General features: G+C 41.5%; 1 protein-coding gene across 4 annotated transcripts in view; it reads right to left on the bottom strand.

Annotated features, from left to right (window-relative positions):
* The window catches only part of capn15 (calpain 15), a 69,900-nt gene that overhangs the window by 31,155 nt on the left and 22,704 nt on the right, over positions 1 to 16,041 (bottom strand). For all 4 annotated transcript variants that reach the window (XM_088323793.1, XM_088323795.1, XM_088323794.1 and 1 more), the window contains exon 2: positions 6,079 to 7,717. In XM_088323793.1, the coding sequence (XP_088179919.1) occupies positions 6,079 to 7,695 (1,617 nt within the window). In that variant the 5' untranslated portion in view covers positions 7,696 to 7,717. The remainder of the gene's footprint in view (positions 1 to 6,078; positions 7,718 to 16,041) is intronic.

The raw sequence follows: 16,041 nt of genomic DNA, 5'->3' as shown, positions 1-16,041 counted from the left end.
GCACTGATAGAGGTAAGGCCGGCAAGTTGTGTTTGCGAGCCAGGCGGGGGATGTAATGCGAGTGTGCCCCGCTGGTAGCTCCCGGTGAAGCAAATTGATAGCTCGCCAACCCCGGCTCATAATTCAATTCGGTTGCCTTGATGCCGCGTTAGTGACCAGACGAGAGTCGGGCTGCCGTCATCCAAGGTTGCAAAGTAACATGCCGGGTGCGTGGTTCACCCGTTGATGCGTAACCCCTTGAACTAGCGTTGATGTTTTATGGATGGAGCTACAAATGTCGATCTACTCGCAGTACATGACTTCAAAATTTGTGGACAACATTTTTTGTTCGGACATACAATTTTGATGCTAAGTAGAATAGAACAGTCATTAATGTCATCGATATCAACAAGGTGAAACTTAATAGACTGTCAGAATAAAAAGGCAAAAATATACACGATCTGGATTGTATTAGAAACAGTCATTTTCTTACTTTCACCATTTTCATCCTGGAAAAGAAGAAAACCACCTGAAATCACTTCCCTCACCCCACCTCTTTCCTTCCAGCATAATGAGCTGCGTGGCCGGAATACTGATGATAAAAGTATAAAGGCAGATAGGTGTGGTGAAGAAAAAAATATATAAAGGCTCTTTGAACTCACTTGGAGGGGGGGGTTAAAATATTTAATGTCAAACTTTTTAAGGACACTTTAAAGAACGCACCCCACCTTTCAAGTATGCAAACTTGTCGGATAATGTTGGTCATTTTAATTACGTTCCTTTTTTCCTAGTAGATTATGTTGAGAATATAGTAAATTCGGAAAAAAAATCAATACTTTTCAATCAGATTTACTTGCAGTATCAGTAAAAATGAAGCAAGTACTGTGATTTATACTGATTTATGATTTAGTATACCTTGAAGTGCTTTCAACTACCCCTGGGATACTTTTAATTGTGTACAACTATGCGAGATATAAATGGTCTGCATTTATACAGACACTCCCCTACTTCTGACAATTCGACTTACGTAAAACGGTGGATACGAGCATTTTTTCGAGATGTTGAAAAATATACGGACATTGCTTTAAGTTAGATTTTGTATTGTGTGCACCTTATTCCGAGTAGAGGACAGTAGTGTCGTGCTTCTTTCCGCCGCGTGGCGCTGTAAGAGGTCACCCAGCATCCACCCTGAAGAAGAAATCTGCTTCCTCTTCCTAGTTCGTGTGTAAACATTCTATACCTTATCTCCAGCGTGCTAAGAACTTTGACATTTTTATTATTGAATATCTCCTGCATCCATTCAATTTGGTAAAGTGTAAAGAGGAGTAGAGCTGTTTCATTTAAAACAAAAGTGGAATAAGGAAGCTTGATGCGGTTGAGAAAATGTCAGAAACGCTTTTTTTCGGCTACTTTTTACCACGGAGGTGGAAGTCGCCTAACTCTTAAAGCGCATCTTCCAAAAGTAAGTTAAACTCAACTTTTTCTTTATAGAGCATGTTATTTTATGAAACATTTATGTTTTTAGTACAAAACAATACAGGTTACTTAAACAAGCCTTAAACATACTTATATAAACCTTAAACATACAAATTATAGCACTTAAGCAACTTACGGACAAATTCAACTTACGAACAATCGTTCGTTAGTAGGGCAGCGTCTGTATATCGGTTTTCAAGTCACCGAAGACCTCCAAAAGCGCTTAACGATGTGCTTCACACTTACCCATTCACACACACACACACACACATTCACACACCGATAGCCATGCAAGAGATAATTTGGTTGCTTTTAGGTGGTAAATGCAAATAGTGGTCGTGAAGGTGAAGTGCAAAAAGCTGGTTCCATAACGAAAATCCTAGCCAATTTTAGACCCCTGCAAATGTCGGTAAAGAAATGCACAAGATCCGAATCATTTTGTGGCCTATTTTCTGTTCGCAAAAATGCCTCATTAGAATGACTATAAATCCAACAGACAATCCCCTTGATCTTTTAAGCATACTTCATTCCAGCGTTCAGTTCAAATCTGAATTGATTTGCTAATGAGGTTTTTCCGTTGACAGTGATTCAGAGTCTAAGGTGTTGTGATGTTTACAAAATGCGCTTCCCCGTTCCCACAACAGTGGAGACGTGCCAGCCCGCCAACCGTAGACTGCTCCCACCCTAACATCTCCCAGCGGACGCAGAACTGGCAGGCATACAAAATTGCTTTTAGACGGCGCTCGGCTTGTCGCCAAATATCGTAGGTGACATGCACAACCTGTTTATCTCCTAAAACATGGCGACAAGAATGCATGGAGGCAGATTTCACGGTATCTAGCTTGATTAATTCAAAAAGAAAAGGGGAGCTGGCAAAAACATAAACAAGATGGTGATGCAACAGCTGCTAGCGGTGAGGTTTCACAACTACATGTGCTTGTAGATCATCAAGGTTTGGGCACATGTTTGGTTAAAGAGATTGTGTTTTATTTAGCGCCCTGAAAAAACAGAAACATTATTCATCTAAATGATGAACTATCATGTAAACATGCATTTTTTAAAATACTTGGCGGTTGAGAAATAAGCTTTATTTGACCCCACATGATCCTCACTAAGAGGGAGTTGACAGGATTAGCCGCCATTTTGCTACCAGGCTATCCTCAAAACCTGTGTTTTTTTCCCCCAACAAAATTTCAATGATTATTTTTCTCACCCAAAAAAAATTAAAGCATTTAGAATATGTAGGAAAACATGTTCCACTGTAATATGTTTATTTTAAATATTATTTTTGTTATCTTTCCTTGTTTGTCATTTCTTTATCATTTTTTCCCCCTTTTTTCTTCCATTTTCTCTGTAGTTTTCCCCCATTTTTCTGGATTCCCCGTTACTCTTCCTTTTTCAAATTTTTCCTTTGTTCTTTTTTTCTTTCCTTGACTGACTTCTTTTTTTTCCTATTTTTTTTCTTTCATTTTTTTCATATTCCTCTCTCTCTTTTCCCTTGTTTTCTTTTCTTCGCTTTCCTTTTATACTTTTGTTTTTTTTTTCTTTGCGAAAAAAATAGGCAAAAAAGGGGGGGAAATAATAGCGTGGTTTAGTCACTTGGAGTCTCCTTAGTTTGTATTCTTGCTTGTGCTTTTCAACACTTGGATGGACAACACTAGGCACATATAGTGGTCCAACGTTACACTCTGTACCTTTAACTTGCCTGCTGATTTAAAATTTAGTGTTTGATGTCTTGACTGGGGCAGCACGGCGGCGCAGTGGTTAGTGGGTGTCTTGGGAACCTCCTGTGTGGGTTCAAATCCGGCTACCGGACCTACTGTGCGGAGTTTGTATGTTCTCCACGTGCTTGTATGGGTTTCCTCCGGGCACTCCGGTTTCCTCCCACTTCCATAGACATGCATTTCAGGTGGATTGGCTGGTCCAAATTGTCCCTAGGTGTGAATGCGCGAGCGAGTTATCTGTCCCTATGTGCCTTGCAACTGGCTGGCAACCAGTTCAGGGTGTCCCCTGCCCACTGCCCGATGAATGCTGGGATGGGCTCCAGCAAAAACCGCGACCCTACTGAGGATAAGGGGTGCAGCTAATGTGATGAGATGAGATGTCTTGACTGTCAGTTCCAATCTATGTGTTCAGCTGAAAAAAATGAATTGATTATAAATATAGCTTCTTTTGTTGTGTAAAACATAAATATTTAAAGTGCGCGATAGGTTCCCTGGATTGTCAAAGCAGCCTGAAAGCACGGAGAAAATAAATCAAATGCCGTCTCAAATTACCCTTTAAGATGTTTATTATTATGTTCATTGTCTTCCAGACCTAGAATGTACAAAACGATGTTGTAGACTGACAGTTATATAGAAGAAAAAAAAAGAGAAAAACAGATTCTCCTGTTATTTCCATAGCGACCCTGCATCCCTTCGTTTGTGACAATAGCGGAGGAGCAGTGAAGCAGAACTTGTCTATCTTGAGATCAAATAACGATTCCTCCAGAGTTGACTGCAGTGCATACAGTATATATTTGTTGGTATAAATAAATCAAAAGTCAAAACATGAGCTGTGTTTACACTCATTAGCTCGACCTTTTTGCCTTAGATGAATTATGATTTACAGTAATGTAGACCACTGGGTGTGGAATTTATGGTAAATGAGAAAAAAGCTTTTAATTTATAAAGTTATCATTTTGTTTTGAAAAATGTAAAATAACAGCATATGTTTAGACCTAGGCAGCACGGCGTCGCAGTGGTTAGCGTGTGTGCGGCAAAGTTCTGCAGTCATGAGATCGAACCTCCTGTGTGGAGTTTGCATGTTCTCCGTGTGCTTACATGGGTTTCCTCCCACATTCCCAAAACATGCATGTCAGGTTAATTGGCCGCTCCAAATTGTCCCTAAGTGTGAATGAGCGAGTGAGTTGTCTGTCTCTGTGTGCCCTGCGATTGTCTGGCAACCAGTTCAGGGTGTCCCCTGCCCACTGCCTGAAGTTGGCTGGGATGGGCTCCAGCACCCCCGCGACCCTACTGAGGATAAGCGGTGCAGATAATGGATGGATGGATGTTTAAACCTTAGAAAGAATGAATCGAACATTGCTGTATTCAAATAAATCACTGAATGCAAGGCAGAAAAGAAAAAAAAACCCTGGAGAAATCAACACATCTTAAAAGTAATCAATGTAGCCTCTAAACCAGGGGTTTCAAACTCATTTTAACTCGGGGGCCACATGATAAAAGAAACATTCTCTCTGGGGCCGGACTAGTATATTAGAGAGAATGAAAAAGAGAGAAATAAGAGAAAGAGAGGGAGTGGGACAAAGAAATGGAGAAACAGAGAGAGAGAAACAGAGAGAGAGAGAATGTGAGAAACATAAGAGATAAAAGAGAAACAGTGAGAGAGGGGGAAAGAAAGAGAAAGAAAAAAAATCCAAAGCGAGATAGAAAGAGAGAAGAAAAAAGTGAAGGAGAGAAACAGAAAGGGGAAAAAGGGAGAATGGGAAAGCAAGAGAGAGAGAGAGAAAGAGAGAAAAGACAGAGAAAGTAAAAGAGACAAAGAGGAAAAAGGAAGAGAAAAGGAGAGACAGATAGAGTGAAAGAGAGTGTGAGAAAAAAAGAGTAAGAGAGAAAGAAATAGAAGGACAGCATTTTTGAGAGGCACCTGGCTTTCGCAACCTCATGTGGACATATTTCAATCTACAGCTCGTTTTTCCCTTGCGCTTCCCTCAGCGTTGTCTCGCGGGCCGGATGCAATCCCTTAGCGGGCCTGATCCGGCCCGAAAGCCGCCTGCTTGACACCACTGCTTTAAACTCATCAAGGTTTTTATCCTGCCAATGTCTTGTAATAATTTCCCTGTACATCTTAGTCCGTGCCAAATGATGATGTCTTGAGAGAGAACACATACTCAATAGTCTAAAGCGGAGCGCCTCGAGATGATGCTGTTAGTGATTATGTTCGCCATAGGGAAGGGGATCATTTCTGTACGGCACTCAAGCGCTGCGGCTAAAAATAGGACTGTCCGGCGTTTGCCTTAGCATGTTCTCGCACGTGCAGTCAGCCGCGAAACATTGTGACATTGGGACAGGTTGAGCATGAGGAGTGATGTGAAGTATGGGTGGTGGTGGGTAGGCGGGGGTGCAGAGACCACTTTAATGTCAGTGGAGATTTAGGAAAAGGTGTGGAATTCATGTCTTTTCTAACTCCCCTAAACCAGGAAGGACATTATGGGTTCTCTTAAAAATAAATGAAAACCTTATTAGTTGTTTCAGCAGAAGAAGAGGCTGACCTTCTCAGACCAAAGATAAGGTAGACGAGATCAGTGGAAAAAGAGTTTATTTAGGAAGAGATAACCTACCCCCGAAATACAAAAATTAAGCCAGTAAATCAACTCGCTAAAGTTGAACTGAATTGTGTTTATTGCCTTTGATATCGACATTAACCCCGACATTAAGTGGGTTATCTTAATCGTGTGTGCGAATTGGTGAGTGCATTAAATGGTGAGTCATTTTAACGGAATTTGACCAAAAGGCGACCAGAAAACAAAACCTCTGCAACCAACTCAACAGTACAACTGGTATAGAAGTTTGCGCAAAGCCCTGAAGAGGATATGGGAAAATGATGTGTTGTTATTTTTCTTACCTCTCTGCAGAAGCTGACAATGTTCTCCCACAGTTCCTTGGCTTCACCTTCATCGTTTCTCCGACGGGCCTCGACATGCATGCTCTCTCTTCTTTTCAGAGGCTTTATCACCTTGCGAAGGGTGAGGTACTGCTGGGGGGTGTGGCATGCCGCACAGTTCTTGGCTTTAACATCGTTGAGGAGTGTACACGCAGGGCAACTCCACTGAAAAGGCCTCTCCTGAAGGCTGGACGAGATGGAGGAAGGGGTTGAGCTAGTAGAAGCGATAGCTGACGATGAGGAAGAATAACCCCTGCCCATTTTGCGCGTCTTGTGACCCGATGAAGATGAAGAAGAGGCTGGCGTGCAGGAGCATGCCGTGCCTTGCCCGGACTGGACCAGGCCACAGTGCAGACAGCAGCGAAGCAGGGTGGCTTGCTGCTCTTGAAAGCCATGCAGCTTGGACGACCCGCAGGCGGAGCACTTAGGAGCGCCGGTGGGGTTGCGAAGAGTGCACTTGGAGCAGGCCCAAGTGCTGAAGTCTGGGCTAGAAGGGCTGGCCGGTGTGAAGCGTACAGTCTCACAGCCCAAATCGATCAAGTCGGCACCAGCCCGTGACGACCTGCAGGTTTCGCATTTCGACAAACCGCCTGGGTTTGCAGATGAGCAGCCTGGGCACTTCCAGACGGGGGCTACTGAGGAAGGATGGTGATTTTTTTGAGGGTCTTCTTCTTCTAAAATACTGAGGCGCTTACTAGGGTATGAGGGCTCCTGGGGTTGGGCGTGTTTGGGTTTGACAGGTCGTTGGGGCCCGGGCGGGGGGAGTACGTTCGAGCTTGGAGGAGAGGTAGGACTTGGAGAGTTGGCGCCTTGGTTTGGCGGTCGCCCGGTTGGCGGCACCTCTCTCCTACTTCGTGGCACAGGGTTGTTTTGGAGGGACGAAAATGCACTAAATGCAGAGGACGGTACATGAGGAGGTTCTTGGGGTTCGCATGGGGGAGCTGGGGGTGAATCATCTGTTAGGTCTATGACAAGAGGGGCAGTCCCGGCTGAGGCAACAGGAAACCCTAATACAGGAGTACGGACCTCTGGTACCACCAAAGCCTCAGGGGGGATTTTGGGTAATGACAGTTTTCTGGGTCCACCACAAGCCGAGCACGACAACGCAACGGGCGTATTGTGAAGCGTGCACCGAGGGCAAGCCCAGCCTGACTGCTGCTGGTCCATGCCACTCACTTCCCCGTTGCTCTCCGACCGTCTCAACATGTCCTCCTTGAGCGGAACTTGCCCTTGGGGTTCTGAGTGCACCGTGGGCGTGATGGTAGGTGTGGGGGGTTCAGTTGTCGGTACGGGCGGAAGACCGTTAGAGGTGGCGGCAATGGTTGTGATAGCAGGTGCAGGGGCGGTGGAGGACGACCCGAAGCCGCAGACGGAGCAGGCTCTCGATCCCTGAGGGTTGTTGAGGGTGCAGCGTGGGCAAGCCCAGCGGTGCTCCTCGCCGCTACTCAGGCGCAGGATCTGATTAAGGTCAGGTTTCTGACGAGGTGCCTCACAAATAGAACAGCGAGGCGCTCCGCCGACGTTTAAGAAGGTGCAGCGTCCGCATGACCACTCGCTGCTTCGCACTGTGGCTGCCATAGAGCCAGGAGAGTGAGAGTGGCTGTAAAAGACAAAAAATAAGTTTAAGTCCAATCATTTGGGCAATCACTTTGCACTTTTACTTTTTAAGTTGGCAGGCAGCCAGATTTTTTTTGAGAAGTATCATCCCTCTGCCTGTCGACAGACACTGAATAGTAATCACTGAATGTTAGCTGTCGATAAATATGAAGGCCAGACTCCTGTGCTCTTATCTCTAAAAGCGTATCAATCAATAATGAAGACAGGGCTCTGGAACAAGTATGAGGAAATGAAAGTTTAAGAGAGAATAAAAAGATAAACTATCAAGTGAGGGAACACTTGCTTCCAGTGCGATAAAGACGATTATCTAAAAGAAGAGTTGGAGGGAAGCGACATTTAAGACCGCAAGAGGATACGACCCAGACAAAATGAGAAAGGAAGAATGGAGTGTGAGAGGGAAAGATTGCCTCGCCCAGGGGAGCAAAAATTAAATCTAGTTCCAGAGGGCACCAAGGGTAGTAAATCCATACACAATGGCTGTATGATTAGAGCCAAGAAATGCAGCAGGAGATGGAGCAGAGAAGGCTGCACTTTGCCTCACAATAATAGAGGCAAAATTCTGTCTTCCTCTGCACAGACACTGAAAATTAGAAACAACTCTCCATCAGATTATTCTAATAACCTGCTCCCGTTGACCTCTATCATGCAGGCTTTAGGAAAGCAATGACTGTGTGCTTGGTGGCTTTGTATTAACAGACACTGAAAAGTCACCGTCACTCAAGTTGCTCATGTGTGAACAACAACACAGACACGCCATTGTGGTCACAACGGGGTAGTGAAGGTGAAGTGCAAAGAGCTAGTGCAATCTTGTGTTCTTCACTTTGGCCCCGAGGGGGTAAGGTGTTGTCTGCACTGTGACAACGGGATGTCATCGCTCTGGAGGCCTTATTTATTTAGATGTGTACACAGTATAGCTAAGGGCAGTTTTATTAAAACTATGTGAGGAATTAGTAATATGTGATAGGCCTAAACATGCATGTGGTTCTATTGAAGATACATAGATGGATAACACGTTTTTAATTCTAAGATATACTCTAGTAAAAGCCATAGGACCATTATAGGTCATAATGTACATAGGTGAAGGTTAAGTGGTAAAGATTCCTGACTGCTTGGTGTGGGTCAATACCTGCGCAGAGGCATGCTTCTGTATCTATTTGTAGATAAGGCGTCGTCACATGTTTTGCTTTTGTGCTGAGCTTAGTCTGCAACCTCAGCCTTTCGCCCTCGGACAATCGAGGTAGGGAAGAAGTTTCAGTATATTATGTCTGAAACCATTAGCAGAGTATTTATTCTCCCGGGCTGACGTAAGCACTGCGACCTACAGCATTTCCCAGGGGAGATGAGGAACTATTAAGCTTTTAACGATCCCGATAAACAAAAACATACACATACATGGCGGTTTTTACAACCCAATTTCTCATGATTATGATAATTTATGATAATTTAGTTTTGTGCTCATTAGTTAGGTTATCAAGCCATTCGGAGGCCTTCCTTCTCTCGGTCCGTCCGTCTACAAAGATCCACAACAGCCATGACAACAACAAGCATCAGTGATTCATGTTTGATGACAGCTCCTTCCCTGTGGCCATTTCCATAACCGTCAGGCCGTTTCATCTACAGCGGGGGAGCAAAGTTGTCGTGTCAGCCACATGGCAACTTCGTCAAATCAATTGATCTGCTTCGCATCAAAGCTGAGGGACAGCAAACTTACTATCCCTTTGTCCGTCCGCCAAAGGCTTCATGGCTTCGCAATGAGCTCCTCATTCTCCAGAGGACTTTTCCCAAACAACTCTCTTAATTACCATTTTCACCTCTAAGGAAAATAAAAGTTAATAAAATGTCACCATTTATTAAAAGAATCGCTCAAGTCAAGCCTGCGGTCTCGGGACAGTACTATAAGAAGAAGTACCAAAACAACACTGGTAATCTGCATTCAGTGCTCCACATGCTAGCACCTTTTCTCCTTGGCCCTGTTCAGTCAAGCTGCTCTAAAAGTGCCCACTTCAGCTCCTCAGTTGCTCGCTGTCCCAGGCAGACGGCCAAGCGCTTACAGTGAAGCGAATGCGTGCGAGACGCTTCAAATCCGCCTTTAAAATAATGATCTTTTTTTGCAATGAGGTTTTGGGGGCAAAGTGCCTCGTCTGAATAAATCATCAAGGCATCTATGACCCATGAATACATGTTCACCCGGCTGAAGGACAAACATGTATCCTGAGCTGACTTAAAGGAGATATATCCAGTTGAATAAACCTTTTGGAGCTTTTGATCATTTCAAAATGGCAATTCCTCACTAAAAACACAGTCAACATGGATTCCTTCTAACCACTAGTCTCTAAATTCTGACACAGTCTTTGACTCTAAACAGTGCCCCCTGACTTTTTGAGAAAACAACTGGGTCGCGTTTGTCCATACAACTGTGGTGACCCTTCATTCTCGAGTTTATACTCCCGGTCATTTTGTGTGAATTTCCCTACGGGGATGAATAAAGTATCTATCTATCTATCTATCTATCTATTTTCGTTATAGCAGTAAAATTTGTCTTTTCGGATGAATTTCATTGAAAACATTTGATTTTAAAGAAGTACCTAGAAATCAAACAACTGAAAAAAACAAACAAACAAAACACATTAACACACCAAAGCTTTTTCTTTGAATGTTTGCACGTTCTGATGTCGTGTCTGGTAATTCGTTACTGACATGATTCGTTACTGAATGACGCATGTTTTTTGTGAATAATGTGTCCGAAATTCGGGTGAGTATTATCTCCATAAAAATAACAATTTTGTTTAAAAAAAGATCTAATTAATGCATCACAATAAAGTTTTACAAGTAAAATATAATCATTATATATATATATATATATATATATATATATATATATATATATATATATGTGTGTCCAAGATTTTATTTCAAAGGGCCACATGCAATCCCAAGACACAAGGCCCAGTTTGATTTTTTTAAGGAAACAATGCACATCAAAAAGCATTACATTTGTTTTAAATGAAAGTAGTTTCGAGCTTCCTATATCGTGAAGTTAAAATCATTTTGCAAAAACAATATTTTATCGAAAAGTAGCAACTACCGTTTCTTGTCAAACTTTATGAACTTAATATTTATGTGTGGATTTTTCAGAACATCCTTTTAAGCATTATCTCGATTTAATAAACTTTTTTTAATAACACAAATTGTTAAAATGAGTACATGTAATCCAATCTGCAAAATGGCAGAATAATCTTATGTGTGCACAAAAACTCACGGATAAATATAAGTTATTATGTTACCAAAATAAATAAATTTGGAAACATATGAGTTAAAACCCTCATGTTGTCGTCGACCTGGCACTGTGTTGTTAAAAACCAAGAAATAGATGCTCTAAATATTGATTAACTTTAAATGTTGCGACATTTCCTGGATTAGTCCTAACAGTAGAAAAATGAAATGTTCTTTATATTGTATATATTTATATTATTTCAGATGAAATGTAAGCTCTATGAAAAAAATGAAAAAAAGAGGTCCTTAAATTGAGGATAACACGAGAATTGTGAGCATAAAGTGAAACTTCAAAATGAGTTAACCAGTTTAGAGTTCTGTCCAGACTACAAATAGACGGAACACAATGTTGGGGTGCATGGTGGGTAACTGAGACTGGGCGCTGATGCTTTTTATTGTGCGTATGCCAGCGTACTGCTTACTGCTTGCATTTGCTTTGCATACTGAACTCTACCGCGAGATCAAGTAAGCCGAGACTCGCCAGCTTCTCCCCGCTTCACCGTGAGACATTTGGCCTCTGTGCGACAGTCATTAGCACCGCCTTTCCAAGCTTGGCCATGCGCCCGGGGGCCTTGCCTGCTTCATTAAGGAGCTTTTTACTTTATGAAACTAACACAAAAATCTGACACCATCTCAAAAACTGATGAACGTACTAATGTAATCAGAACTCACACTTAACTCATTCCGGGCCATGACATAACAAATAGTTTTAAGAGGCATTTAGTGCCAAAATGCAAAAATACGTATTTTTTGTTTTACTATTAACAAAATATTATACGGGCTTTGGCGCTTCTTATTAGTAAGTATCAAACCCCTGGGAATTATTTCAGTATGATAAATCACTATTAGATGGCAGGAGTAGCTTTGTCGCATTTCAAGGAGCCCCCACTACATAGTGTGGCTTCCTGTATCCAGCGATTAAGAGTGTGTGGGCGGGCCCCGAGTGCCTGAAATCGTGTGATCACGTTACTGGAAACATCAAGGGCTGAGTTCAGTGTTCTTGCAATAAAATGTTGTTTTGCAACCAGAGTCCAAATGTGTTTATGGAAAGCATTTTTTAGATAGTGGGGGTATCATCACAAATGGGGAAAAAAAGCACCAGTGTGAAAGTTCAGCTTGGAAGGCATCCTTCCACAAGAGGCCGTTTTTCTCAGTTTTCTTGGAAACGAATATTTTGAACTGTTGTATACTAAACAATGGTAAAAGCTAGAAACACACTTTTTTCTTAGAAAAGATTAGGGTTCAAGTTTTTTTGATATCTCCTATGTCTAAAAAGCTACAAAAAACATGTGTTTTTGTACTGCATTTAAAAATGAGTCGAAATGGCAAAAAAATTGTGACTTTATGCTTGTCACCACAGTTTTTGGTGTGTGTAGCATGAAAATGGTGAAAGTAAGAAAAGGCCTGTTTCAAGGACAATCAAATCACCAACCCAAATCTCAAAAAAATATTAAAAAAAGAAGAGTTTCTTCAAGCCTGTCCTAGAAATGCACACGCAACATAAGTAACTTGACACAGGCTGCAATGGTGACACGAGCCAGAAGATGGCGTCACCAAGTAAAAAACTTTCAAATTCTGTACAGCACATTTAAATTAGCGTCAACCCATAGCATTTCTGACAAAATCTAATCAGAGCATTTTGATGACTATTGTGTTTGGAAAATATGAGTAAGAAAGCAGAACCCACCAGTTTTTCATCCTTCTCTTGGGCGGCCATTTAAGAGTTGGTGTTGATGGACGATGACATAAATATTGCCCAGGACCTAGCAACCAATCACAGTTCGCCTGCTTTCTGAAGCAGAGCAATGATTGGTCATTGGCTTCAACCAAAATTGGCCACCCCAGAGATGAAAAAAACCTAAGTGCTTCTTAACCAATATGTTGCAAACAAAAAATAACATGTTTATACAAGTAGGGGCCCATACAATATATAAGTCAGGTGTCCTTTGAGTCGACTTCTGCTTTAGGCTTTGTGCGTAAATTGACACATTTGTCTTGCTCGATCAGTGATGCCCGTCTTTAATTGGTAAACGGAATCAATTCAACGCACGATCACAGTTTAAGCTTTTTTATCACATTGAAAAACGCCAATCGATTCCAATTCATTAATGCCGTGTTCACCATTACCCGTTGCATGCTATTCAATACTGTTTTAACTCAACTGATCCCTTTAAAGGTTCTGAATAATTTTTGTGGAGTCCATGGTATCAAAATGAGGATACGCTCGTCTAATTTTACAACGCATCAAAACACAGTTGAATTTGAAATAGCATCTGGTGATTACTGACAGATATGTGAGGTCCAAAAGCAGGCTTTCACAAAACATTTTAGAAGCAAGGTACCGGTTTGATAAAACCTTACCGGCACAGTTTATCTTGAACGCTAGGAGAGGGCCTTTGTACCTATCATTCAGGTTGTGAAAGTTGTGATTACCAGCACAGTTTAGTTTTAATTCGAGAACAGGACCTTTGATTATTATGGCGACAATGAGAATAAAGATAATTATCATTATTCACATAACGGAATCAGCCAGGAAATAGGATTCAGGGCTGTTTATTTGAACTCACACAAAGGCAGCACACCTGTAAAAGTCCGGAGAAAAATAGAAATAAGGAAAATACATATCTTTGTAGTTTTCATTATGTTAAGTATTTTTGTAGTTTGCGCAGTGGTTAGCGCTTGTGCGGCACAGTTCATGTCATGGGAACCTGTCGTGGGTTCAAATCCAGCTCCAGACTTTCTGTGCGGAGTTTGTATGTTCTCCCCGTGCTTGCGTGGGTTTCCTCCGGGCACTCCGGTTTCCTCCCACATTCCAAAGACATGCATTTCAGGTGAATTGGCCGGTCCAAATTGTCCCTAGGTGTGAATGAGCGAATGAGTTGTCTGTCCCTGTGTGCCCTGCGATTGGCTGGCAACCAGTTCAGGGTGTCCCCTGCCCACTGCCCAATGATTGCTGGGATGGGCTCCAGCCCCGCCGTGACCCTACTGAGGATAAGCGGTACGGCTAATGAGATGAGATGAGATTTTTGTAGTTTATCATTTTAATATACATTTTAAAATTTCTTTCCTACCGCATTTTATTCCTAGTTTTTACAGGACTACAGTAATCCCTCGGTTATCGCGGTTAATGGGGACCAAAACCACCCGCGAAAAGTGAAAATCCGCAAAGTAGCGACGCCCCTTCCAAAATGCTTAAAAAAATATATTTTTTAATTTTTTTAAAATTATTATATTTTATTATTATTTTTTAGACTTGCGAAGCTCTGAACCCGTGAAAGTGGAACCACCAAGTAGTGACGCCCCTTCAAAAATGCTTAAAAAAAAAACTAAAAAAAATAAAAAATAAAAATAATATGAAATATTATTATTTTATTATTTTTTAGACCCGCAAAGCTCTGAACCCGCGAACGTCGAACCGCGAAGTAGCGAGGTAATAATAATAATAATAATAATTTCCTTTGTATTGTCATTCTTTGTAACAATGTACACAGAACGAAATGTCGATACACCTGACCCGTTTTAGCGAGTCGATGCAGCCGCAGCCAGAGGGCGCCGCCATTATACCAATTAGGTATGTCTCGGTCGAGGCGCGAACCAGCGACCTCCCAGTCTCAAAGCGGGCACACTACCATCTAGGCTACTGAGCTGGTCCCACTGTATTTGCAGTGTGGGACAAGTACATAATTACATTTCCAGTCTGAAAAAAACAGAAAAATTAGAAAAAGAATACAAAATAAAATAAGCAAAATTAATTAACAGAGCCAATCCAAATCTTGAAAAAAATAACAATTTACCGTTGTTTTTTTTAAAATAAATCTTTAATTTTTCTAAATCAATACAGGTCATAGTGTACCAAATAAAGGCATTCGTGTTGGCACTGTATTTTTAGGCTAATCATAATCAAATAAGAGAGAAACTAAAAGTCCCTTTGAAAAACATGTTCGACATTGCAAGCAAATGATCTTGTCGACAGCCTTTGTTGATGAGTCAAGGTTACACATTGGAAAAAAAGAACTGTGACCAGCCAGGTGTTAACAGCATGAGTAACAGGACTTATTGGTCATCCATGGCAGGCTTCCAAAGTTAAAGAAAATACAAGAGTGTTGTGGGTTGTGAAGTTCAGGTTACACAAGTCAGTTTCATAATATGATGCATTGCCATGAGGTAAAAGGGCAAAGATGTAATCAAGTCATGTTTATTTGTATAGCTCTTTATCACAGAGTCTCAAAGGGCTGCACAGACTATTGCAAACTACAGACTATTATCACAACATCTGATCCAAAACCTACATGAGGGCAAGGAAAAACTCAACATGAGGAAAATGAAGAAGGGACCGCACATGAGGTAATTCCCCCTCAGGGATGACCAGGCTGCAATGGATGTTGCATTAACAAACAATCAAAAATAATAATAATATTAATAAATAAAGTATAACATAAGATAAAAAATGAAATGAAAAAGGATGACCAAGTATACAATATTTTTCGGGGTCTAAGTCGCCGTTATTTTCGACTTATATGTGGAAATATGAACACATAATTCTATCATTGAGTTTTCATCATTTATTACCAGTATATTATTTTACATGTTATCTTCACACTAAACCGCAAGAGGGCATCTTTGGCCTGTTGATAATCTCAACCTTGGGCTAATGAGGAGAGGACATTTTTCGGCACAACACCGGTAATTTATAAAAAAAATTAAAAAAAAAAAGAGAAGAGCTAAACAAAAATGGCACCGAAAGAAATCATATGCTGCAGATTAGAAGCTGCAAATAGTGAAATATGCAGCCTAAAATGGTAATTCAGGAGCTGAAAGAAAGCTTGGAGTCGGAGAGAAGTGGAGGTGACGATGAGTCTGACATAAGTAATGTAAAAGCAGAATGAGGAAGCGGTTCAACGTCTCTTGAGTTGGGGAAGTTGTTTACCGGTAAAAGTGACACAAAGGATGAAGATTGCATTGGATGTAGTGATTTGGAATGAAACTTATAATTTGGAAAACGTGTTTTCTTATGCTAGTTAACTGAATAGCTTC

Source organism: Urocampus carinirostris, chromosome 19 (genome assembly GCF_059441175.1).
Source record: "Urocampus carinirostris isolate Australia breed hairy pipefish chromosome 19, RoL_Ucar_1.0, whole genome shotgun sequence".
In the NCBI taxonomy this organism is placed as follows: Eukaryota; Metazoa; Chordata; class Actinopteri; order Syngnathiformes; family Syngnathidae; genus Urocampus; species Urocampus carinirostris.
Note: the sequence above shows the minus strand (reverse complement) of the source record. Positions and strands in the feature narration are given on the sequence as shown.